This window comes from Phalacrocorax aristotelis, chromosome 9, assembly GCF_949628215.1.
Source record: "Phalacrocorax aristotelis chromosome 9, bGulAri2.1, whole genome shotgun sequence".
In the NCBI taxonomy this organism is placed as follows: Eukaryota; Metazoa; Chordata; class Aves; order Suliformes; family Phalacrocoracidae; genus Phalacrocorax; species Phalacrocorax aristotelis.
Window position 1 is genome coordinate 20,289,505 of NC_134284.1, and position 27,102 is coordinate 20,316,606.

General features: G+C 38.7%; 3 protein-coding genes across 7 annotated transcripts in view; 1 reads left to right on the forward strand and 2 right to left on the reverse strand.

The window, feature by feature from the left end:
- Nucleotides 1-3,031: 3,031 nt before the first annotated feature.
- Nucleotides 3,032-18,224, reverse strand: ATXN3 (ataxin 3). 2 transcript variants are annotated; one of them, XM_075103741.1, is made up of 11 exons: nt 18,144-18,224; nt 14,519-14,683; nt 13,943-13,987; nt 12,507-12,592; nt 12,021-12,087; nt 9,545-9,632; nt 9,164-9,278; nt 7,933-8,108; nt 7,377-7,500; nt 6,524-6,612; nt 3,032-5,822 (listed from the first exon to the last, which is right to left on the reverse strand). In XM_075103741.1, exons 1-11 carry the CDS (start codon nt 18,165-18,167, stop codon nt 5,728-5,730), a joined length of 1,074 nt encoding a protein of 357 aa, XP_074959842.1. In that variant the 5' UTR covers nt 18,168-18,224; the 3' UTR covers nt 3,032-5,727. The 2 variants fall into 2 exon arrangements, with proteins under 2 accessions (XP_074959842.1, XP_074959841.1); XM_075103740.1 differs by having other exon boundaries at nt 9,164-9,296.
- A 428-nt stretch (nt 18,225-18,652) lies between these two features.
- Nucleotides 18,653-21,308, reverse strand: NDUFB1 (NADH:ubiquinone oxidoreductase subunit B1). Of its 2 annotated transcripts, none has more exons than XM_075103742.1 (3): nt 21,201-21,308; nt 20,176-20,320; nt 18,653-18,989 (listed from the first exon to the last, which is right to left on the reverse strand). In XM_075103742.1, the coding sequence occupies exons 2-3, from the start codon at nt 20,313-20,315 to the stop codon at nt 18,953-18,955; spliced, it is 177 nt and encodes a 58-aa protein (XP_074959843.1). In that variant the 5' UTR covers nt 20,316-20,320; nt 21,201-21,308; the 3' UTR covers nt 18,653-18,952. The 2 variants fall into 2 exon arrangements, with proteins under 2 accessions (XP_074959843.1, XP_074959844.1); XM_075103743.1 differs by having other exon boundaries at nt 20,176-20,317; nt 21,201-21,299.
- Nucleotides 21,309-21,356: 48 nt separating this feature from the next.
- Nucleotides 21,357-27,102, forward strand: part of CPSF2 (cleavage and polyadenylation specific factor 2) — a 43,503-nt gene continuing 37,757 nt past the window's right edge. For all 3 annotated transcript variants that reach the window (XM_075103738.1, XM_075103737.1, XM_075103739.1), the window contains exons 1-7: nt 21,357-21,491; nt 22,113-22,298; nt 23,786-23,945; nt 24,037-24,142; nt 25,416-25,545; nt 25,863-25,978; nt 26,540-26,727. In XM_075103738.1, the coding sequence (XP_074959839.1) occupies nt 22,150-22,298; nt 23,786-23,945; nt 24,037-24,142; nt 25,416-25,545; nt 25,863-25,978; nt 26,540-26,727 (849 nt within the window). In that variant the 5' untranslated portion in view covers nt 21,357-21,491; nt 22,113-22,149. The remainder of the gene's footprint in view (nt 21,492-22,112; nt 22,299-23,785; nt 23,946-24,036; nt 24,143-25,415; nt 25,546-25,862; nt 25,979-26,539; nt 26,728-27,102) is intronic.

The window sequence follows — 27,102 nt, forward strand, 5'->3', positions numbered from 1 at the left end:
ACCCTTACAATTATCCATAATAAAAACAACCATACACTACTTCAAATCTAGTTCAAGAAAACCACCCATGCACCAGAATTGTAGGAAGTATTAGTACTGTGATTTAGCATGAACCTTAATCAGTTGGGTTTAATGGAGATGAAAAGTTTACAGTGCTCAAAACACCCTATACCATAGTTTAACAAAACCATATGGGTCCACAGGAGATAGAAGACGTGTCATCTTTTCCAGTAGTGTTCAGTTAATTGATTTTTATGGGAAACTTGTCTTAACATTTTTCAAATAAGGTTGGGGTGTCCTCCAGACTTTTAAAAATGTTTAGAGATTTTAAAAATGTCTCCTATTATGGTTCATTTTATATTACCAAGTAAGTCAAGAAGTCAATAAAGTAGCACAAATGGCTTTTTTCCCCGCTTTTTTTTCATTACTAGCCTTGAAAAACTAGAAACTGACTATTTCACATTGCAACTAATTTTTTAGCTGGCTGGCTTCATCTACTGTTGATAAAGGTACACAGAAACCATCTAGTAAACTCTCTGCATTGACTAAGCTACAAAACCAGTACATTGTTTCAGAAAAAGAATGTGTATTCTGGCAGCAAAACAGGAAACATAAGCTTATTTTAAAATTAGAAAGCATACAATTTTTAAAGATGTACCAGAAGTATAATCAGCACCAACTTTCTTCCTAACAGGGACGCCTTTACGTAAATGTTGAGTGCCAACAGATGAAAAGACATCAGAGATGATGAAATGCCAGTTATGAGCAACAGAAGATTACCCCACTGTTAATGTATATACACAACATCTGGTGCAAAGCCCACTGATATTAAAGATGAAATTTTAATGTTTGATGACTCTGTTCCCAATCCACACATAAAGGAAAGCACATATGCAAATACTCGGGTCAAGAGAGAAACATTAGAAGCCATAATCATATTTATTTAAAAAAAGGGATATCAAATACAACCATATATATTCGTGCTTATTTGGAGAGCATTTTCAAAATATCAAACAGCACTGCCATTTTCCAGTCAAAACAATTACAAAGCATTTCAGCTTTCCTTTTTTAAATCTTTTTAGTTTTATATATGCTTTATATACCCAAAATAGAAACAAAAATCGTACAGGAATCCAGAGCCAAAGACATGATACTGAAAGCAGAGTCTCAAAGACAAAAAACCCCTATTACTGAAAATACACATTAGGCAAGAGATGAAAATTATTCCCTTACAAAATCTATCTCTACACTGTTTTGTACACATGGGGTTTCATGTAGCAAAAAAAAAAAAAAAAAAAATTATCAATGCTTGCATGCTTTAAACACAATATCAAGGTTTTTCTCCTTTTTTTGTGCAGTGGCATTTAAATATTACATCCCTTCTTGTTCAAACCCTTTCATAAGTTTCCCTTCCTGAATTCACAGTGGCTATACTGGAGAGTGGGGGTGAAAAAAAATGTAGGCGTAGTAACAATTATTTGCTTTTCTTAACAAAGAAAATAAAGTAAAAACCTTTTGATTGCGTAAAAGCAGTTGGAAAGTCACATATACTCTAGTGTTCTGAAGAACTGTAATTGGGGAAGGAAGTGACTATGGCAGGTTAAATACTAAAGCACTCCCTCCATGTCTGAAATGCAAGGAAGGCAAAACGTGTGTATACAAGTTAACATTTATTGCAAAACAGCTCATGCTTTTAAGGTGCAAACCTGGATACAACACAAAAAAGCTACTAATTTGAAACTAAAGAATTGAATATTTGGACTGGGCCCTTTTGAATGTATTAAGTATTGTCCTTACTTGAACTGATTATGTGCATGTGGGGAACGGGTATTGGCTGTTAAACTTTTAATTATTTATGAGGATTTCCCAGGAGTTAAGTTTATTTTATGCAAAACAGTAATGGCTTACCAAGTGAGCAACATAATTTTATATCTAAGCCCTTAAAAACATTTTTCCACTTCAATTTGTCTTTTCCTTGGGTTCTCTTTTCAATTCCTTCAAAAGTATGTGCTAGTAACACGAATTGTACAATAATACTTCTTTGTAAGTCTGAGTTCTAGAGTTCTACAATCCCCTTCCTGATGATATTTTGCAGTAAAAAGGTCACCATTTGTACATTTTCATCATTATTTGAAGCAATAACTAATTTCTAGAAAATTTCACATTTTAGAACTGTAACATGTTCTTGTTCATTTTTAAAAGCCTAATTGTCAGTTTTGTAATAAAACATCTTGCAAATGACATTTGTCTGAGATACAGAAATAGAATTGTTTACTAGACATGTGCAGAGGCCATTTTAGACTCCCCACCATTTTACTGATTTGTAATAGAAGCAATAGTCCAACATTAAAACACATTGGAGATTTAACTTTGTATTGGTAATTTTTAAGTAGTCTGCAAAGTAGTAAGTATGAAAATATAAGAGTACCTTTGCTGAAAATTACATTTAAACTTGCAGGAGTTGTCTGAAGGGCACAAGGAGCCCAAATGTTGGGAGAGTAAGACAGTATTGTATCAGCCAAGTTTCAAGCCCAGAAAAATGTGAGCATTCAAATAGCTTGTATTTATACCTGATGTGCCTAACAAGAATTGCATTCAAGCATGACTGCATTACACCACTTTCCTCCTGCCCTCATTACAAGACCATGAAAGGAGTTTACAGAATGATATTACAGAATAATATTGGAAGACCTTTAAGGTAAGTATCACTCATTCCCTTACCCCTTTGATTTCCATAGGCAGTAAAACACAAATTATGTCACATGGACAATTCACTCTGAGGAAGAGGGTAAAAATCTGTTGGATGAATGAAGTCTGAAATTCCCTCAAATATGATACTGTAATTAAAAATCAATTTCTGCTCTTTTACAGTGGACTTTGGCCTAAAGGTACAATAACACAGGGAAAAAAAAAAACTTCAGCCTGACAGAATAGATAACACTAGAAATAGGCTCTAAATTAGTAAACATGTTATAAGCGTAGTTCAGCCACGTTGAGAACTGTTTATCACTTAAAGAATGCACACCAAAAATGAGATCAGATTTTTATTGACAGCTTTTTGGCAGGTCCACACATTTTGAACTTTAGGGATGGGTTATAAAATATGTACTGTCAGCAGTTAGTATTAGTCTTTTCCCCTGGTGCAATTAACATATCTTAAATTGCTACCTCTTAACTGCTTGACTAGGCAGATACGCCTCCTTCATTAAACTTGACATTCCTCTGCAAATCAAAGCAGCATTTGTAGAGTGACAGTGTTTCTACACAGAAAGGAATATGGTTAGCCCTGTAATCATTGACAGGGTTGTGCTTTTCAGGCACTGTTACTTTATACTCCTTACATGGTAACACACTTGGGTGATGAAATAACTTACAAAGTGACATGAAAGTTCAAATGTAAACCTCCGTGCTTTAGGGATTATAAAAACATGTCACTGTCATGGGTTACAGTTAATGCAATTCAAGGGGCTTAGATTTTTTTTTTAAGCATAGGGCTGCTACACTACATAACTATAGAAATAATACATTTTTATTATATTCTTATAATAGAGGATAAAAGATCCAAGTTCCAAGTACTGATATCAAGTTGCCAGCCAATACCTACTTATAAAAGCGAGTGTCTTATTTCACAGTCAATTTATGGCACAACAGAAGAAGGGAAATTAAAGCTGTGGATAATCTACAGACAAGTGAAGAAATAATTCAGTGCTTCAGAGATCCCTCTCCTATTTTCAGTTTCATATAAATTTTAAACTGAAAGCAGAAATTTACATCCTAAGCTATCAAGAAACCATTGCTGTAAACAAGTCTTTACTGAGAGGTAAGACTCCTTTCATGTGTAGTACTACCTGATGCTGAATGTGTATTTCCATCTAGCTACCATTCATTTCATACTAATTTTAACTGAATGTTACTATTGTGCAATGGTATCACTTCAGCATATTTTGATAAAGAAATTTGGGGTTATTTGGGACTAGACTCTTTTCATTAGTGCCCAACGACAGGACAAGGGGCAATGGGCACAAGTTGGAACACAGGGAGTTCCAGCTAAACATGAGAAAAAACTTTCCTGTGAGGGTGCCAGAGCAGGGGCACAGGCTGCCCAGGGAGGCTGTGGAGTCTCCTTCCCTGGAGACATTCAAAACCCACCTGGACGCATTCCTGTGCCCCCTGCTCTAGGTGTGCCTGCTCAAGCACTGGGGTTGGACAAGATGATTTCCAGAGGTCCCTTCCAACCCCCACCATTCTGTGATTCTGTGATTGTTATCTTCAAAAGATTCGTAGAATGCCTGTGCTGTTAAATGCATCAAGTGGACTACAGCTTACATAGTCTATGTACAACATATTTCTATATAATTTAAATGTAAACAGAATTTGAATTTCAAGCACCATTTAGGAAAATGAAACAGATCTTAATTGTTTCACTAAAGTTGAAAGTCAGGTTTGGTCACCCTGTTACACATTCATCCTGGATATCAAAGCAAATGTCTAATACCATAACCTATCTCACAAACTTTGCTCCCCAATTTTTCTCAGGATCAGAAACAGCATAATAAAAATATTTTAAGGTGCGTGAATAAAGGCTATTCCTGAAAAAGCTGCAATATTCTGACAGACACTCATAAAAAGCATTTTCGAAAGAACATCCACACAGACATAAATATTCATTCTTAAAAGAACTATTTGTGCAGGGGTCATTTCAGACTGCAGGAATGCACCTTTGTGTGTGGCACTGACTTTATGGCACCTACATCCCCTCCTCCTTTCTCCTAGACTCAGTTACAGCTCTTTCATACTGAAAGGCCAGAATGAAGGGTTGAGCTTGAAGAGGAAAAAAGACTGCAGAAGAGGTAGAAAAGAAAACCTGTTTAACCCAACCAATTATATGCTACTTTTATAGTAAGGACAGTGGCATAACTACGAAGAGCATAAGAAAACAAACAAAAAACCAAACCAAAGAAGGCAAGTTATCTGCCAAAAGACAATAGGGCAATGCAAAAATCCTACTTAAAACATGGATCTGAAAATTTTACAGGTGGAACTGAAAGTAAAGCCAGAAAGTGTTAGAAGGTCAGAATTCACTGAAAGATTCAGGAGTAACATCACAATCAACAATACACTGAAGATTTTCTCTTGAATTGCAAAGTATGAAATTTATGGATTCATGTTTCTCCTGTAGAATGGGTCACTTCAAAAGTGGACAGCAGGATCAAAAAGGTGACATTAAGTCATTAAGAATAAACAATCACAAAATAAATTATCTAATATAAACAGATTTTAATTTTTTCCCATTTTGAGTTATTTCTTACAGAGAACTTAATTAATGAGCACAACTTACTACTTGTATCTATTTTTCCGTAAGTACTGAAGGAAATCAGTTGAAAATGGTTTTCAGCACCTTTTGTACTTTCTATAGAATTCTTCAAAACAAACTTGCTTTTTAAGTGCAAGCTACAGCTGCTACACATGTTTAACTTTGTTCATCTGAATAGTTTAAGTAATTTTAATACAGCTAATCTTATGAACAGATGTTCTGTAGTAGGAGTGCTACAGTTTTCTAAGTTAGTGCAATTTTTTTGTATTTGCAGATTCCCTCTAAACTGACCTCCCACACCCTTTCATTCCTGCTTCCAGAACTCTGAAATGAACCCTGCTTGTGCAACATCCACACAGTAAAATTATAATGGAGACTTAGTGTTTTGACAATAAGGGGAAAAAAGAGTTATATCATTTCTCCTCTTCTGTATTCAAGTGGTTTCTAACAGATTCCAGAGACATATTCATGGCTGCTTGAAGCATGTCTTCTTCACTCATATCACCTCCTAAAGAAAATAAATGCATGCAAGTAGTAATAAGTGCACAGAGCTAGTTCTCAGCTGTAGTTAAATGCTTTCATTGTTCCTTTTGTCTATACCCACCTGTTTCCACCCACCACCACCACCCCCAAACTGGTTTTGGTTTTTTGGATGGTTTTTTGTTGTTGGGTTTTTGTTTTTCTTTTTAACCATTGAATATTTTACACTTAGCTCTCCATCCACAACAGTCAGTCTGTAACAGGTAATACACATTAATTTGGGATCACCAATACCTAATATGGTAAAGCCTACATACTATGTTCTGCTGAAAACTGGTTCCAGTAATTTTGTCAGGTATTACTCCAAGTTTATTGTATTGTCATAAAAATTTTAAGAGTTATTTAGAAAGCAAATTGTTGGCACAAATGCCATCAAAGATTGTAATTTGTAATGCTCAAGACAAGCAAAACAACAAAAAGCAAACCCAGAACGCAAATGGTCTAATAGTTACACTCTTCACTTTGAAACAGGATATTGACATTCAAAGCAGAACAGGCTTTTCAAGACAGTGATCCTTTCCTGCCAAGAAGAGCAATGGCTGTGATACACAGTCTGAATGGCTGCTGGAGTGAGGAAGTAGACAGACAAGGAAAGTTAGGGAACGGTGCACACAAAGGTGAAAAAGACATAAATACTTCTCTGTTGGAAAGAAGTTTAAAAAACAATACCTGGGTCAGCTTCTGGAGTGCTTGAGCTTAGAGCTGGCTTATAATGTAGGCTTGGGGTCCGATCTTGCTGCTGTAGCTGTTGTTGCTGCCTGGAAGTGTTATAAATTTTTAAGAGTATAAGATTAATATCAGTATAAGACCTGTATCAGGTCTACTTCATTGTAAGAAAGGTGAAGAGTGAGAAGTAGAAGCTGTTTGGTACAATAACACCCTAAAATAACACCCTGCACCTAAAATATCTTCAATTTTTGCACCCTGCTAACCTTCAGACACCTATCTTCCCAATATTATAAGCCACATTACTATTTTCCCAGAATTTGTATGTTCTGCATCTTACTCTCTCACACAAGGTCAACCTCCTCCCATTCATAACATTTCTCCCTGGTCTTTATTTCATCCATCACTAGGAGATGGAAATAAGGAAAAGCTACCACAATACCCCAAACTGGGTATGAAGAAGGTACTCCAGAACAGCAACATAAAATATCATCTAGGATGCTTTCATGTGATGCACATTAGAGGCATCATTACCAGAAGCAAAGTCTTAGCGAAAGAATACTTTTCAGGAAGATAATTACAGAAATTTACAGGGTTTTATTTAAAATACTTCTAACACATGTATGTTTTCTTTCTTCACAAGACTGATGTTTCATTACTAACAGATCCCCTCTTTTTTACAGGTTTCTTTTCTTCATAGGAACCACCTGGGAATAGCAAAGTTCAGGTACTGTTAAGAAAACATGTAAGGAGAGAGAAGTTAAGCTAGACCTCAGACAGAAACCCATGCACGCCCCAAAAGCACTAAAAAATATGACGTGTACTTCTACATGCAGTTTTCTCTCAACTACTTTACTTTTCAAAATACGCTTGTCTTCTCTTTCGCAGCTCTTCTGAAGAAAGGGAGTCTGTCTGACTGGTGTGAGGCGACTGAGGAACATTCTGTGGTAATGAGACTGAGAACTCGCTTCGACGACTACCTAAAACAGAACATGCCATATCCTTCTAATTACAGTAAAATAAAGTTAGTAAATTAAATATAGTTTAAGAGAATGTCTTCAAAACTTGAGAGGAAGAAAGAGACTTGGAGAAAGAATAAGCACGTAGGCAAACTTCACTTCATCCTATCTCTCCTCCTCACCTTAGGACTGTTTCCCTTCCCTCCTGCCACCCTTGCTTTTTTGTTCTTGCTTCCTAATGATCAATGTTAAGATGAAAGTTAAAATTTTTCAAAAAGCAGAAAGAAGATAGCTACAGGAAATTCTGGATTGTTCTTTCATGCCTCAAAGCTAGTCTTTTCAGAGATCTTGATACATACTGGAAAAAGTGGCTGACTGAAACTGATTTCAGCAGCTGCCTAAAGCATAAGCAACACAAACACTGTAAGAGAGAAACTTAGATGAGCACTGTACCTTGCATGCTGAGTTGAATGGCTCTGCGAAGATCAGCTTCTTCATCCTCCATATCAATTTCCTGCCTACTTAGAGCCAGGGCTCTCTGAAAATTCTCTTCATCTTCATCTAACACGCCTGTTCCATCAAAAGGATGGTTAACTTCTATTGCTTGGTCCACATCACTTCTGGGTAGCCTGGGAAATTGATACAATTATGGCAGAATTCAGACAGAAATTATATTAACTTTTACTGTGAGATTTAAAGTAAATATTTTCTGCTGATTTAACTCCACTTTTTTTAACTTTGGAAAATACTTTTCTATTATGAAGATCTATTATATAAACAAATATTTTCATTTCTACATGAAAAAGCACTGCAACTCTGAACTCATGCACACATTGACAAGAATCTGTTTGATAGGATAAAATTCAAAAACAATAAGCCTACAAAAAGCAATAAGACATGTTATCTGAACCTATTGCTATCTAAACAGTGAAACCAGCAGCAAATACTGCATGTGGTCTCCTCCTCAGGAAGCTCTGATGACCACGCTAGAGCAACAGACCCTCTGTAAACTACACACACTTTCCATGTTACTGCCAAGTAGTTTGTGTTTATTCCATCAATTTACAACACCAGTTTACCTTTACTAAGGGGAAGAAATACTGGATTCATTCATCTGAAAAGCCTTAAGCCTTTCTATCAGTACACAATTTAGTCACTATGAAAAGGTGATAAAATTATTGCAGAAGTAGTACTTTATATGCTTGCAAGGATGTTTTATATTAGCAGCATGCATCACAACAGAGCAGCACCATAACGTTTACAGTGAAGTTATTCCAAAAGGGAATGCTGTATGATTTATATGATGTGGAATTCAGATATGGGTTTCTTGTTCTTTTCTACTTATGACAGAATGCATAAGCCAGTCTTAATTATAGATTACTATTAATGTAAGATTTGCTAATGCATTTTACTATAATTGGAAACATACTGTAATCATGAAGTTAAAAGTCTGCACTATACAACACTTACACATATAGAAAGATTGAGGCCTTATTAAGGTAGTTTTTGCCAACTTAAAAATACACCATTTGCATTCTACCAGCTTGCTTTTCCTGTGTGCAACAGTAGTAAGCATATTGCACTAAAGGTCCTTCTAGTTACTTCTTAATGTCTCCATGTAGGCATTAATCATGGAAGTCGATCATACCGCACATTATTAAAATGAAATCTCTGTTTACCTTACCTCTGATCTCTTGACTGTGCTGTCTCTTCTCCAATGAGTTTTGGTCGCTGCATCTGTTGTACCCGAATCATCTGCAATAGCTGATCAGCCTCACAGTCTGGCAGGTCACCTTTTACTACAAATATGGAATAACCTGAGAAAAATAAATCGTAAGTCTACAGCATTAAGGTGCATGCATAAACTCTCTAAAATACATACTATATCAACACAGTGTGCAATTTATTACAATGTAAGGCTCTACCTTTCATTATAAGGACTTGGGTTATTTCACTATTTCAATCATAAAACTAAGGGTAGTTAACTGAATACATAAGTTCTAATAAATAATGATTATTACCTACTTTTAATTAATGAGATTTAACATCTGCAAGTTACTATTACCTTCCTGTTGTAATTGAGCCAAGAAAAGTGCAAGATATGTATCTGATATTAGTTCTGGACCCATCAAGAGAGAGTTCAAGTTAAACCACTGTAATTAAGAAAAAAAAGGTTTGAGAGAACAAATTAGCATAAAGATTACTTGGTAATCCATTTCTGTACATTGTGGTCATTTTCTATGATGGAATATCCAAATAAATCTAGTAAAATAAAGTATCAAATTAGAAGTCTTTCGATGCACAATACCTATACTGCTAAAGGTTACCCTTCAGAAAGTCTTCAGCTAACAGGAGATCTGAATGGGGAAATACTGCATGCTCTCTCCCATTACTCAACACTGTTACCAGGCAAACAGATTAAAACAGATAAATCGAAATATAATGGCAGAAGAATTATTTCAGACATCGTTCTAAAATTCTGCTTAATCCTAGTTTTAAATATGTTCAGAGACTAATGAAGGAACAAACCCTTTCAAACTTAATGCTGTATCTTAAGAAATTAATAGATACAGGAAACAGAAGCTGAGTTCTTTCCATAAAATACTTTCATTAGAAATTCTGCCTTTAATAGCTGGTGATGCTGAAAACTAATGTTTACTTCTGAAATAATTTTTAAATGTAAAAATTAAGAAAAACTTGAATTTAATATGCTGATGGTACAGCGTAATATTACAATAGAGGACACTTGAGATAAATATACACAGATCATTTCTAGATCCCTGAAGAAGGCAACTGTCATTCTTCTTTTAGAGAGAAGATATATTCAACACTGACAACAAAATAGTCTACCTTTAAAACCCCACGTATATTGCAATCGATCTGAAGAACCTTTTTTATACCATGCTCATTCGATATTATCCAATTTTAACCAGAAAGCACCATTTCAGATAGTAGGAGAATTCTATCTCCATTCTCACAGAAATGCATTCATCTACCCAAACTTCCGTATACGCAGTCATACACTTGCCGTCAGGCCCATACTATAATTCACCTGGAATACAAGTAAGTGACTATCTACCATTCTGACATCCAGTCACTTAATTTGTCAAAAACACCCTCTGCCACCAGGAAAGACTAAAACGACCAACAGTATAGGAATGGGGAATAAAAAGTTACGTAAACGAATATAATGGACAGATTACAGACAAACTTTTAAAAGGCAATATGGAAGAGGAAGATTTGGTGAACTAATTTTGCTTTAACTGTAACAGAAGGGAAGCAGGTCAAATCCAAGTTGACCTGTTTCGTCTATCTTTTCTCATTAGTCTCTAGATAACAGACACCTAGTGTTGTCTTCGTGGGGTTATAAGCCGCATGTATAAGCAAAAGACACCCCCCCTCCACCTTAAGACTTAAGACATTTTGGGCTAGCATACTATCTCATAAAACTCCACCCAACATGGTTGTACATATAAGGAACATTCCTGTACTTTTAAGAGATTGTTCAGCCTTTTTGATATCAAATATATATAAAAATACCCTGTAAACATTAGCTATGCTTTTAAACTAAAGCAGAACAACAGAGTTTGTTTACTCACAGGTGAAATTAAAAAAAAAATCCAAACAAAATTTAATTTGGATGACAACATAGGTAGCCACCACTTGCAAAATGAACCAAATGGGTAAAGAGACTCTTCTCCGCTACTGTCGGCTCGAAAAGCTTATTTCATGAACATTCTATGACAAAAAAAAAAAACCTGAAAAAAACAAACACCAAACCAGCTTATCTTGTATAAAGCTTATGTAGTATGATCCAGAACAATGATTGGCTACTGAAATAAAACACTGCATTGGTGTTACAAGGGACACAGATATGACTTGAGTTATCATGTATGTACCGTATATTTGTATGGCCATCCCTTACCTTTCCTATTTCCTGCTTTTAATGCAACTATTTCAGAAAGTCTTCTAAAATAGTGCAAAGTTGTGATTCTACTTTCCCCAACCTTATACTGATGGATAATCATAAACATTAATACATTTGGAATTTGAACTTTTTCTTATACCTACTGTCCATTTGGATGAGCAAAATTATTTTTACAATGTCAATAATTTAGCGCATTAAAATAAGTTTGCATTCCATAGGAATCCTAATCATTGTCTAGGAGTCCTCCCTCCCCACCCCCCATACAATTTTTCTGCTATTTTTCATGCAGAAAAGAAAGAAAAGAGCTTAAGATATCACAGAGACTCTACCAGAGCTGCAACTCCCTAGAGGACAGGTTTACTGGGGAATTGATCCTAGGGTCTTTCCCCAGGCTAACATTTATAAAAAGCTGTGTGGCATTTTTGTGTTATAACAAACATTTACCGGTTTTTTTTGTTTGTTTGGTTTTTTTTGTTGTTTTTTTTTTTAAATATGGCATACTATTAAAGCAAACTGCAGCAGAAGCTTGTAAAGGCCAACACATGGTCTACTCGCAACCACTTTTCCACCCCCAGTCTGAAGTCAACTTTTAAATAAAAAGAGACAATGTCACCTGTTTTCCTAACTTTCGAACTGTAAACCAGTGTTCCTTATAATTACAAATAAATGATTTTTCATTTCTGTAAAAAGAAAAACAAAAGGTATAGATAAAATTAAATACTCTAATATTGGAATGCATATTAATGTTTAACTTCTTTGCTACCACTAATTTAAACTTCTATAATAAAATTTCAGTAATACAACTGTTGATGTTAAAGAGTACTCAAACTGCTTTTATAACATTTATGAAATTGTCAACAACAGTGAAATCTCCATATACCTGTGATGCCACAGATACTGAGATACCATGAAGGCACAGAGGACAGATGCTTATATACACCCCCAAAAGGAAAAAATTAAAGACAGAGGAGATAATAAAAACACCAGAATGCAACGGAGCCTGAAATAATATATTAAAGAAAGATTTAAATCATAGATTAAGACTACTATTTTTCTGTAAAATGAAAGAGCAGGGTGCTAAGAAAAAAAGATGTCTTACATAGGGTCGATCCCAAGCCTCTGATACTCTGGACTGTTGAAGAGGATTAGTTCTAAACCCCAAACTTTCAAGGCATTGCTTATAACCTGTCAAAAAATAGCACTTTTCGTGAGTCAAACCAGTCAAATCCAAACTTAAGCAATGCAACCATCTTAGCTGCTATGAACAATTATACTGTTCTCATAAAACTTAGTTTTCAAAACATTGCTAGGAAACCTGGGAATCACATTATTCAAAACATAACTGTCATGACTCTACATGCAAACATAACACACATACTACATCTAAGGGGAAATAACAAAACTAGGATTTAACTGAAATGTGTTAATAAGCTTACTCCCCCAGACAACACTGCAATGCCTCTCACAAATGCTTCATAACTTGTCATCTCTCTGCTCTCATTGTGCTGCTCTGCCCTCCCTCTCCCCCCAATACAACATCATCCTTCCCCACAGTAACCACAGGAAATTTTGCACCACTGGTTTGTCACAGGATCAGCCAGGTACATTAGCACAAACCCTTTTACAATAACTCTTTAAAGCTATCTGAAATAATGCTGTGAGACATCTTCCTTGCAGCAAGCCAACTATGTAGCAAGCAAGCAAAGCAATGACAGGGCAAAAAAAGGTAGGATATGAGGAAGCATTTTTTCCAGCTTCAATACTGAAGCAGCGCAATGAAGAATGCAAGAAATGCCAAATTTTTAATGGTTTTTCATTTAATAGAAAAACAGCCCTGTCCCACCATAAGGAAGAGAGATTCCGAAAGGATTCTGGAACATTGAAAAGCACCTCTGAAAGCCCGGGAGACAGCCAAAGGTGCAAAACATTGCCTACAGCTCTAGTCTAGATGCAAGCCCCAGTTTGGTGTTTAATACCTTTTCTGTTGTTGTTCTGGTTTAAATATTTCTTATTAATTACTTTTCCATTATGGTCCTTTTTTAAAAAAAAAAAAAAAGAAAAGGAAAAACCCAGCTCTAAAGTGTCTGGAGCATGTTATAAAAACTGGAATGCAGGTATTGCAGCTCTTTCCATTCTGTAAGTGACTGTGATAACCCTGTAGCCATTGCCAAGGGCTGTACAGTCTATAATTTGAGAAAACAATCTCAAGGCTGCTTTTTCACCTGTAGTCTGTGGAAGCCAAGGTCTACACCTGAAGTACCTATAAGCAGCAACTTGGAAATCAAGCTTATTGCCAGCAGGTGTCACTTCACAGCTCAGGAGTCCATGCTTCTACTATGTTTTTAAGGGCCCTTGAACTGAAGAACTGCAAGTCACTGCTCTTAATGGAAAACAGTCTGAAGAGTTAGAAGTTCAGCACTTAATCCCATTAAGCCTATAGACTGGAAACTAGATGAAAAAGCTCAGTGCCATTTAAATTATATGAAAGAACATATACTGCATAATTAAATTCTGTCAGTATAGAGCCACGCTTACTTGAATTGAGAAGAATCCACTATCATCCATGTTTACAGAAGGCTGCTGCTCAGTGTGAGGTTGGGAAGGAAAAGAGGGGAAAACGGTATAAGCATAAAAGGTTGGAAATAATTCAGTTTTGAGAATAAATATAACTGCACATAATTAAAGCAACAATTAAATACGTCCTAGTCTGTAAGGCTGTTTACAATACACAAATAAGCTTATTAATTAAAAACTCAAACCTTTCAATTAGAAATGCTCAGTGCTTGAAGGACAGATGGACACGGGAACTCCTGTTCCTATCTCTGCCACTGGCTTACAAAAACAAAAGGCAAAACACCAATCTTCCTCCTCACCATGCCTGACCTTCCTACCTGTAAGATGATGTAGCTTTTTGTAGAATTATTGTAAAACTGTACTAGTAACATTTGAAAATGCCAGATTTAAGATGCATGAATGAAAAGGCCTATAAATTTAGGAAGTTCTAGCACTAGGAAATTAACCTTCTTTAGCTATGCAAGAATAGCAGGTCTGCACTACACAGTGTTAGATTTTAGGCAAATATCAAGCAACCTCCAATTAGGAAGATTTTACCTGTAAAAATGTTCTATATTCTTCACTAGACACTCCTCCCTCTGCCATTCGCATTCTTTCTTCCTCATCCAACTGCTGTGCAATAGATGATAACTCAACAGGACTAAAATATTCCCCTTGTAGCAAATTATTCAGGCAGTGCTGAGCACACAACGAGCCTTCTTGCTAACATTGGAAGAGAAAAAAATACCAAAGACAACAACAACAAAAAATCACATTAAGTTTTTTACTCTAAAATGACTCAACCATTTCAAACTTCCTGCCCTCCCCACTCACCCAGAATGCCATATATTCTTTGGATGTCTTACACTGCAAACTATAGAATACAACCCTCCCATCAATTTGATGGGGAAAAAAACCAACACACGTACTATGTTATTTCCTCAAATGAAATAAATTTCTTGTTATTCAAAAACGTTACTTTTGAAAACACTGTAAAAATTGCCAAAGGCCTGACCAAATCACACAAGAACTCTGCAGCCATCAGGACAATGGATTCTGTCCTCTTCCAAATTACCACCACGTGAAAATGAAATGGTTTAGATATCTACTTCCTAGTAACAAGTGTTTTCTGCAACAGATGCTTTCATTCTCTTTAAACTTTTCTTCCCTTCTAGATGTGGCTGTTGGCAGTCTGGTCTCCACATGTAGCTAATGAAAAGCAGATTTTTAGGACTTTGGAGAGATTGAGAAGTATACATCTGCAGAATTTATTACCTTCATTTCAGGTTACTGACCCAGTTCATGTTATAACCAATTTGTTTATTGCTGAGAAAGTGATTAGGAGCTGGAGGAGCAGTAAAGCTCATTTTCCACATGAAATCTATGTATAGGAGCTAGATAAAAGAAGCTAATAGTACTGTTTCTAAAATCTTGATGGTGATGATGAGGTGACAAGAAAAATAATGAAATTCAGCATATTCAACAACAAAAATATTTTTTGTTGATAATCCATTTAAATGGAAGACACTCGAAATATGTTGTTATACATCCAGCACACCGGAGAACATTTTTAGACTGTCAACCCAAATTAGAAATGAGTATATTAGAAATGTCAGTCATGACTTTGTAGCACAAATTAAAAAATATCTAATTGGAATGAATGCATATCAAGCTCCATCATTTTCATAAGTGCAGATAAAATACTGCCTGTGTTAAAAAAAACAAAACCAAAACAACCAGCTTCCCATGAAAAGCAATCTTTCTTTACAAACAACCAAACTACAAGATTAACAGCAGTTTTTAAATCCTGCTTTTCTCTTGTTTTAATCAGTCCCCAATTTTATTTACGTTAAGAACTCTAATGTGCATGCACTCTATTGAAAACAAACTAAAACTCCTCAACAAAAAAAAAAAAATCAAGACTGTCCCTCCCTCCTGCCAAACCCACAGAAACTAAGAATACAAGAGCATGCTTTGCAGGAATATTCTTCAAACTTCCACGAAAGCGTCATACAGATTATATGCAGAAATCTCCCATGATCTCCCTTACAGCAGGAATCTCTAAAATTCCAGGGTCCAACAGAATCCAGAAACAACCTCCAGCTCATGTCCTATCCACAACAAGAAATTCAAGACTAAATGACAACTCCTGTCCCTTCGGGACCACATCCCTACCACTGGTCATATGATAAAACTATAGCAGAAGAACCTGCTCAAGAATCACAGGTCTCTCCACCAGAATTATATGAAACCAATTTAGGAACAAAGAGGTATTAAAATACCTTTGAAAATGAGCTGTAGTGCAGGCTCAAATCTTAATTTCACTAAAAGGACCTTCCTGTATTTGTACAGTTTTATCTTAAAGTAATAAACATCACTTTTCCTATGTACCATCGGTATATATTAAGTGCAAAATGCAGAAGAGAAAACTGATCTTACAGTTTTTAACAGACATTAACTTCAGGGTTTTTTTCTGCAGAGAACACTACATCCTTCCATAATCTGAAATCCCCCATTGAAACCTATCTTGATGTAAACTGCTGCCCTGCTTTCAGTGTTTTAACCACTTTTAAAAGATACAAGAAAGGGCCAAATTCTAAGATACGGGCTCCATAAGCCCTGCTTTCTGCAACTGGCATTTCCCTGTTAAAAACTGGACATTGCTTAGGTTTTTGTTTTGTTGATCTCCTTTACAAATACCATGTTTTTCATGCGTTTTCATTGGAACATCTGAGGTGTGCAGATTCCAGTGGACAGTGTGCCTGTACATGCAACACTTCAAATATTTTGACAGGAAGTGAGAAAAAAGAGGTTCAGTTAAGTTTTCACTAAAATAATAGTATAACGAGATAAAAATATTTGGTACTCCAATTTAAAACAGGCATTCAGGTGTAACTTTTTAAATGCATAACTAACTTAGCAGGAAAAACTTATGTTTCACATGTAAGATACCCAGGTCTATTAACCCCACCCAAAACCTGTAACAACTACAAATTACAATCAGCTTATAACTTTGAACGTATTATGCCCTGTCAGTTCAATTTCAACAGTTGTCATTAAACTATAAAGCAACTTAATCATTAAAAAGTTATCATTTCATTATGCGATCAGCTACACCACATAAGAGAAAAGTACACTTGTTCTGAACTAATTTTCAAATATAGACTAAACTGAGGGTCACTGTAGCACAGGCCATAATGGCTGAAATCCAACGCTCACCCTCTGAACAGCAGCTGTTTAACACCACAATGCTTGTCAAGTTTTGCTACCCAAACCTAGTTTGAGAGACACTCCTCAGGTTCTGTGGATTTCAGAACAGTAATTTTATTTCTTTACGGAATTTATACAGCTCTCTTGCTTTATTTGCTAAGTCAACCAACCATTATGCATAAGAATAGGGTATAAAAACTAGTATTAAACTTAACGCATAAAGGCGCAGAGATGTTGGCAAAGAACGTGGAAAAATATAATTATATTTTAATAGTTTGTATCTGTGAACCTGGCTAAATCACAGCAGTTCATAGAAGCATTTGTCCTCCAAAACAGGAAGGACTGCTCAGCACACAGAAGCACAGTACGCAAATTAGCATTTCCTTAACAGCTCTCCTTCGCTCTGCCTCTTACACAACCCCAACCACGCCAGGCGAGACGAGGCGAAGAGATGCGTCCGAGAGCGCAGGAGCTGCCCTGCACGCTCATTTCTCAGCCACGCGAGTTCTCTTTCAAGAGCCAGAGGCAGGCGCAGCCTGCACCTTCCCATGCCTCGGGTATGTTCCTGAGGACCCCGGAAGAGCTGTCACCGTGCGAGGGAACGCCGAGGCTCAGCCCTGAGCCTCTCCGGTCTCCAGTAACAGCACTTCCCCATCCCGCCGAGCCGGCAGGCCAGGCCGGGCCATGGGTCCCTGCTCTCCCCCGGCAGAGGGAACCGAGCCGCCGCCTACGGCCCGCCGCCGGGAGGGCGCCGGGGAGGGGAGGGGCAGCGCAGCGCAGCGCGGCGCGGCCCGGCCCGGCCCGGCCGGAGAGGGCAGGGGCCAAGCGCACCCCGCGGCAACAGAGGACTGCCCTGGGGGGAGACCAGGTCGCCGCCCCGAGCAGCTCCTCAGAGAAAGCACCCCTAGCCCGGCCGGCCCCCACAGAGAGGAGGCGGGAGGAAGGGAGGGAGCAGGACCCACCCAGCACTCACCCGCTCGTGGAAGATCGACTCCATGTTTATTGTCAACGGCCAGCAGCCTCCGCCTCACGTGACCTCCCCAGCCAATCAAGCCGCCCCCTACTCGATGGCCCGTTGCAGCCAATCCGCGCAGGGTCGCCTGTGGGCGAGGCCGGCGCGCGGCCTGGCGGCACCCCCTGGCGATACGGAGGCCGCCAAAGGGGTCCGCGCAGCCCGTCCCGCAACGTCCCCTGCCCAGGGAAGGAGGGCTTTCCCCACAGCACCGGGTTTAGCCAAAGCTCGGCAGCGCCGCCGACCCTCTTCTCCCCAGCTGCCCCCCCGGCGGCAGTGCCTGCTGGCTGCCATCCCGGGCAGCCGTGCCGACCGGGGAAATCGGGAAAGAAACTTGTGCAGATTCAGTTAAAAAAAAACCCAACCAACCATCGACCACATTTCCTGGTCTATGTTAAGCATTCCTTCAAAGGCTAGTTCATAAACTGGGTATAAACACGTGAATACCACACCGTACATATCAACACCAATCAGTTTTGCATAGTTTTTCTTTATTACATAATTTTTCCCCTGCTCCAGAGTATGACTCCTGGGGACAAAAGTTTCTCAGCACTTATGGACTAATGGAATTCCTGGACACAGAGTAGTCATGTAATTAAATAATTTTCCAAAAAGTAAGGTTGGAAATTAAACTGGTGCCCATGAATTGCAGGTGGCCTTTTCTGGACCTTTACATATTCTCTCAAGATTAAAACCGTAATCCTATTCTTTCAACATGTGAGCTAAGATGATGAACCAAACAAAAATATTTCCCATTTCAGCAGCAGCCTTTATTTCCATGTAGCTTCTTCACCAGGCTTCAACTCTCTGTGTGGAAAGAAAAATAAAATAGAGGAAAGAGACTAAAATTTGAATATGTTTTGTAAAATAATTACTAATAGAATTAATCATTCTACAATACTTTGAGTTATGTATAAATTTAACTTTCCTTACAATCCTCATCAGTTAAAAGTCTTTCAGTACTGATAAGCTTCCTCTTTTCCTTCCAAAGCTTCAAAGGACTGAGTCCTCTTAACTCCTGTTCATTTAAATGGAAGCACAGGACAGCTGGCCTCTGAGGAGTTAACAGACTTCTTAGATAATGGGCTCCAAAAGGAAAAATTCTACTTCTTTGAAACACGATAACTCATTACTTTAGTGGGAAGAGAACTAGGTGTGAAAGCAGAGGGATTTTTGCAATATGCTGAAATGCCAGCCCAACTTCACCAGCGCCTGCAGTAAGAAAAGCACCCATGTAACGGTGGAGTGGGTTTTGTCATAAGGTTACTTTCTTACTCAGAACTAACTTAGTGAGACCAGAGTATTATCAGTTTGCATCCACCTGCAAACGGATAACTGATAATAACATTCCTACTATTAGTCTCTGCTATGCAGGGTGGAGTTTTTTCTCCGTGTTGTTTCATAAGCTCTGTGGTCTAATATAGAATTAGGAGAACTGACATAAATAAGGCAATGCGTTATCTGAATTCTCCCTGAGAAGCCAGCCCGTAAGCCCAAACGGATCAACGTGTATCATCACATCCTCCAGTGAAGATACAGCAGTTGCCAACATAAAGGTTGTGTTCATTTTCAAAAACTTAGTTATTTTTAAATAACACAATTATAAAAATATTTACTTAAAAAGTGCTGTGATGATTTTAAATTTAAGACTGAAGTTTGCTATAATCCACTGAAAAGCTGAAAACTAAAATTCAAGCACTGAAGTTTTAGAGAGACACAAAATAATGGTTTCCACATTTCATGACTAAAAACTTGACAGCAGTTAATGACCCTTTCTTTCATGACTAAGATGGCTCCTAAAGCCCCAATTTTCAGAAGGCACTAGTGACCTAAGTCCCTTGATGAATGGTTGCTGAAATTTTTAGGGCTTTCTTCCCTTTAATATTTTGACAGCATCACTGATTTTTTTTTATACTTAAGGACTCTCAAAACAAACAGAGAAGTACTTTGCAAAATAACAACATATTTATGTAAGAGGCATCATAAAGCAGACCTTCTATATAACAAACTCTTGTTTCTGAAGGCAGACAGTTTTTCATCATTCTTTCTGTCCAAATAGCATCCAATCACAAATCCTAAGGGAACAAGGATGTGAACCCAGTGGTCACGCACAGCTTGGGCGAAATTCACCATGACTGCTAAAAACAAAAGCATAAAAGACAAGAGTTACTGATAAATATGTACATGGAAACTGTTGTACATCTGGCACCTTTAACCTCACTTACTAGGACCCTACAGCAGCGTAACAAACATGAGGGCCATCAAACGCTTCCTATGAGACACATGTGGTTCTCAAAACCACAAACAGGTTTCTTAGAATTAATCCTAACTAACTCTTGGCCCTGGGAAATAGAATTTTGTCCTAAAATGGGAGAGAAATAGAACATCTCTTTAAGATATCCCATGTGAAATAGTTTCATTTAAATGTTGTAGGGCAATTTACCCATTAAAGTAACTCTAACAATTCTGAAGTTTGTGTTGTAAAACATTACGGATGCATTTATAACCTAAACCACTGCAGACGGACACTTTATTATCAGTAACAAGGCCGAAAGGTAAGCTGCACGTTAAGCGGGGAACTGGCAGATAAGAAAGGATATTGCTAAAGCCCACCGTGCATTTTCCAACCTAACCAAAACCCTCCGGGTTACCGCCTGCCTGGGAGTTACAAGAGGCGCCAGGGAAGCCACACAGCGCCGCTGCCCTCCCAGCCGCCGCGGCCGGCGGCGCACCGGGCACCCGGGGCGGTCCGGGGGCTCACGGTGGCAGGTTCTGCCCTCCCCAGGCCGGCGCCCCCGGTACTGGCTCGCGGGAGGGCCCTGCCGGCCTTCCGCCTCCACCGCGCACGGACAGACCCTGCCCCCGACCTTGCCCGGGAACGCGCCGCCCGCCGGAGCCCGCGGGGGCAGGCGCGCCGCCGCCCGCCCCGCCGCGTCCCGGCCGCAGGGGTGGGGGAGAGGGGGCAGCTGCCGCCGGTACCATGGGAAGCCCCCTAACCCCCCCAGCCATTGCCATTACCGGTCCCCGCCGCCACCAGGCCCACGCCGCCTCACGCCAAGGGCAACAACGGGCGGTGCCAGCGGGCCGGACGCGCCCACCGGCTGCGCAGGAAGAGGGGGAGCAGGGCTCTCCCCCGCTGGCGGCCGGGCGGTGGTGCCGTCCGGTACCCTTCCACCTCCCCTCCTTCTTCTCCCCGCCTCTCGCAAGATGGCGGAGGGAGCTGTGCGGGGGAGAGGCAGAGGCAGCGGCGGAGGGCGCGTGCTCCGGTGGGCTTGAGGGAGGCCGGCGCGTGGGCAGCCTGCGAGGCAGGTAACGGCAACCGCCGGCGGCGGGGGGAGTAGTGCCTGCTGCCGAACGCCCCTCTCCTCCCCGCGGGAGCCGGGCTCGGCCCGGTCCTGAGACGTCAACTGCTCGGCTGGCCCTCTCCGGGATCGCCCTTCTCTTCCTGCTCTTCCTCCTTCTCTTGCTCCTGGGACTGGAACGGGCGGAGGGCTCGCCCCGTTATTGCTGGGCCCGGCCGGCGAGGATCACCCACCCCATCAGGGCCGGCCGGCGGGGCCCGACTGGGCGCCGGAGCCGCCGTGGGGAGCCCCCGGCCCGCCCCGCCCTGGGTCCCTCTCGGGCAGCCGCTGGGCTTGGGGGTCCTCAGCGCGGGGTGCGCTGTGTCTGGGTGCCCCGTCCGGCCCCCGGAGGGGGGGAGTTGCTGTTAGCTGCGCCGCTCCTAGTCATCCGTATTGTTAAAAAAAATCTTTAATAACAAAAGACCTGCAACGATCACATTTATCCAGTTTAATATCTGAGACTTAATTGATATCTGGGAGCTATCTTTAACAATATTCACAGTTGTACTCTCAGAAATACATGAAGTTCCATCTAAATAAATAGGCTTTTGCTTTGGATTAGTCAGTGAAACACTTTTCCCCCATTCAGGTTAGTTCTTTTGGAGATTAAACACTTGGAGAGGAAAATGACTTCGATTATCAAGTTGACAACGCTTTCAGGGGTGCAGGAGGAATCTGCCCTTTGCTATCTGTTGCAAGTAGATGAATTTCGTTTTCTTTTGGACTGTGGCTGGGATGAAAACTTTTCTATGGATATTATTGATTCTCTGAGGAAGTAAGTAGTTTAGTTCATACACTTTTTTTTGTTTAATAGGTCTTGTCCTTTTCTGAAAGTTTTCAAAATATATCCCCATACATGTACCATTGCATGGTTAAATAAAAATTTTTTTCTTTTTTTATTTGAGTATATTCTACATGAAAGGAATTATGGTGCTGAATATTTTCCATTGAAAGCTTGTTTTTTCTCTTGTGAGTCTAATGAGTTACATCTATTAACTGTAATTCTCAAACTGTTTTGCGTTTGTTTTGGCTTGAATGTTTTGGGTTTTTGTAAACATGACACAGAGCAGAGTTTATGGGAGACTGACCTTGGCTCTAAACTAATTCAGAATGGTTAACTGAGTTTTAAATGAAAGAGTACTTAGTGTATGTAGGCTGAATACAAAGTGGTTCAACTCTCGCCTCTTGTTTCAAGTTGAATAGACTGTGTCAGTCAGGAAAACAGCTTCTGTTAGTTATCCTAGCCCTGCAAAGAAATAAACCTGTCTAGATGTTAATACTGAACTTCTGCAGGTTTACAGCAAGGAGATGGGCTGATGCAAGCTTTGATTACAAGGTTAGGATGGAAACATGGAAATTCCTGAAAGAAACTGAGCTTTGTGATGCTGTTTTTATAGATTCATTTCTCTAGCATTGACACACCTGTGTGTTTGAAGTCTTTTAACTGAGGATTATTATGTACTAAGGATAATTTGTAAAACTTCTGGAGTGTCTTATCTGAGAAGCAGTTAGATAAAATCCCCTTTTTAATAACAGCCATCAAGAAGAACGTGTGTGCCCCAGTTACTGTGTAAGGGAGAAAAAAAAAAGCTTTCAGCCCAACTTGTATTTTTACTTGTTGCATATGTTTTATGCCCTCAAGTTTTTAGATTATGACAGGTAGGAAGTTTTTAGTCTGAACAACTTCACAAGAAGAAAAAAAAATCTTCCTTTTTTAAAATTAATAAAACCCCCAAAATATATGTGCCATTTTTCTTAAATTAATGTATTTGATACTTTCTGTTTTTAAAGAAATATATTTTGATTTGATCCTTACCAGTTTAAGGATTGTTGTGTCTTTGGTCCTGTTACTTGGCCTTTCTCATCAGAAGAAAAGATGTAGTCTGTTTTAGGTTTTCAGGTGTCTAAACAATTTGTAGCATGTCTGCACTGATAATATTTTTGGCCCTTCAGTTAATGTACTTTCTGGTGTCCAAGTATATATTAAGGTCTCTTCTAATCAAGAACTTTATGTGAAACTTATGTCTTCCAGATCTTGAAATTATTTTTCATAAGTCACTTGCATTTTTAACTGCTTGAATGTTTGCAAATACCTGTAACTTTTAATTAAGATTTTAAAGACTTTGTTCTAAACCTGGAAGGATTTAAGTTTTCTTCTTTGGCATTCAGACTGTGTATGTATTCTTGAAATAGCCATAATAGGGAGTATATATCCTCATACAGAGTTCTTTTCACCAACTTTTGTTGTCGCTCTTTTTGTAGACATGTACACCAGGTTGATGCTGTTCTTCTTTCTCATCCTGACCCTCTACACCTTGGTGCTCTTCCATATGCAGTTGGAAAAATGGGGTTGAATTGTGCCATTTATGCAACTATTCCTGTATATAAAATGGGACAGATGTTTATGTATGATCTGTACCAGGTATATTTAAGTTGATACTTTCATACACAACATCTTTGATGTGGTAGAGTGCTCAGGTTCTTAAATGCCCTATACTTCTTATTTGTTTTAGTCCCGCCATAATACTGAAGATTTCACGCTCTTTACATTGGATGATGTAGATGCAGCCTTTGATAAGATACAACAGCTGAAGTTTTCTCAGATTGTGAATTTGAAAGGTAAAGTTGTCACCAAAGTTCCAATAAATTACTTCTACTGAAAGGCATCGGAGTCATTGAGTTAAAAGTAACTTTTTTTTAAAGGGATTAAGTTTTGAAATGTGCCTTTTGCAGGTCTGAACTTGGAACTCTTCAGTAACCAGTAACACAAAGGAAAGGTCTCTAGAGAATGAATAGGTTGCAGAGATTAAGTTACAGCATGCGGATGATTTAATGAGGAGGTCGTCATTGACTCTGAATGATACTCAGTGTAGCTTATTGCTAGAAACCATGGCATCTGGGGAATCAGGAGGTTCTCACTCCTGTTGAATTCAAAGACCAGAATGAAATGGAAACCCTGTTCTTGAACAAAAACATATAGAAGCTGACACCAGAAGCTTGTCTCTGAGATGCAGTATCTCCCAGTTCTTGAATGATGCTTGCCAAAATACTTGCCCTGTAGTTTGGAAAATAGAAATGGGATGCCATCCTTGAAAGGCTGCTGACCCTTTTTTACGGTATTTGTAGCAAGGCTATGTCTGTGCTGCCAACTTTTACATCTTGGAAGTAATTTTAGTGAACAACTTTTCAAAACACCATTCTTTTATCATATTTAATGAAGTGATTCAAAAGGACTTGATGGATGCATCTAAGAAAATGTATGTTTTCATTATTATCAAAGCTGTGCACTTCAGTTCAACTTGTGGAATGCAGCAAAGTCAGTGAGTAATGGTCATGGGTCATCTAGTTTTACTCTGACAAAGATGCAGGCTAGCACCAATGACAAGGACCAACAGTGCATTAAAAAAAGGCATCAGGTGCTGAAAAGATCTGTCATGCCTGACTGCAGCACGTGAACTTAGAGTCTGTGTAATTTGTATGTGTTTTTGTAAGGTCCTAGACAGGGAATGGTACAGTAAACATTTTCTGTTGCCGCAGAGAGGGGTCTGCTTTTCACCAGTGTAACTGCTTTCATATGGTATGTTTGTAATATAATTTACTGTTGTTTAGGTCTGTAGTTATATCAGTGCCTCTGAGTACCAGTGGGAGGCAGAGGGAAGACGTGATCTTCAATTTCTTTTTCTGGAGGCAAAAAAGAAGTGAATTGCAAAGAATTTTTAAGTTACTCGTTAGATGGGAAGGACAGATATGTTACTGATTTTTTCATAGTTTATTTGACTTTTTTCCCCAGTAATAATGCTGGTGTTCAGTTGTTTAAAATTACTGTCTTTTTTTCAGAGTTTCAGAGATTTTAATACATGTAATGTGCCTCAAATATTGAAAACTTTTGTAGGGAAAGGACATGGTTTATCAATCACACCATTGCCAGCTGGCCACATGATAGGAGGCACGATTTGGAAGATTGTCAAGGATGGAGAGGAAGAAATTGTTTATGCAGTTGATTTCAACCACAAGAGGGAGATGTAAGTTCGACTTAGCCTTATATATTTCTTAGACTTTGTGTTCTGTGTGCATCATTCAGTGTGTGATAAACAGGTATGGAAACAGCAGTGCCTTTCCCACTCTAAGACCACTGATTTATCTTGCATTCAGATTAATCAGTTTGAAACAAGCATTAGCTCTGGGTTTCCTCATTCCACTCAGTTTTATTTATTTGTAAGTTTGAAGCAGGAAACATTCAGCTACTGAGGAGTTTGATTTCTCTACATGCAGACATCTGGAAGCTAGCTGTCTTATTTTGCAGAATGCAAAAGTGAGATTTTTACCTTTTTTTCTGCAGCCATCTGAATGGATGTTCCTTGGAAATGTTGAGCAGGCCTTCATTGCTTATTACAGATTCATTTAATGCTACTTATGTACAACCCAGGAGGAAGCAAAGGGATGAACAGCTACTGAGTATGTATTCTCTTCGGGCTTGAAAGTAGCAGTAATGGGCTTTATTAGCCACCGCAAATCGTTTTTCTATGAGAAATTGATCAACATCCAAACTAAGAACCTTTATTAAAATTTAATAAATTTTGAGTTATCTTTTCTGATGGTACTGTTCCTGTGGGTTAATCATTTTCCTGAAAACAATGAACTGTATTGGAAAGAGTGTATTTTACCCAGTATCAATCTCTTAAGGGATTTTTAAGTGATGGTCCTCAGCACATTTGTTTTTAACCTTCATCTTACTGTTGTGTTTTTGGTTTTGTGTTTTTTTTTTTGTAAAGAAGTAGTAGTTTGAAGGCAGTGAGACCTCCAGAGCTACCAAGAAAACTCCAGCTCCCTTTAATTTTGGTGGAACTGTGGTTTTGGATCTCTTTTGAAGCTTATTTTATTTCTGTGTTTAGTTTGCTTTTGATTATGATTGCTAGTGTGATATAACAAATAAAAACACCTGAGCCACAAACATTCTAATTTTGGTTCAAAGTGTAAGTAGGGTTTTTTTTTTGTTTTGTTTTTAATTCTTCTTAGCAAACGTTTTGGAAACATTACGAGGTGATGGAAACGTATTAATAGCTGTGGATACAGCAGGCAGAGTTCTGGAACTTGCTCAACTTCTTGATCAGATCTGGAGAACAAAAGATGCAGGATTAGGAGTCTACTCTCTAGCACTTTTGAATAACGTCAGCTACAATGTAGTGGAGTTCTCTAAATCACAGGTTTGTTTTGACTGTAAAATAAGATTATGAAGAGGATAACGGAACATGTATGCAAAAGCATCTTGGTTTTCTTTTTAACAGTAAAAAATGGTGAAATACTAGGTGTGGTCCTTATTCTAGAGCGCATGTTTGTGCCTCAGATCTTTCAATCAAGTCACAAAGTCCAGTCATGGCTATGGGCATGTTTGTTGGTACTCATGTCTGGTTTTATAGCAAGACTTGTTAGCATAGTTTGTAGCTGTTAAAAAAGAGGACTTAAAATACTTGTTTCTGTGTTGCTTACACTCGGCACTGTTTCTACACTTGCTGAGAAACATTGATGTAATCATGTGCATATTGCATCCTGTACTTCATAGAAGGTTTGTACATTATTGT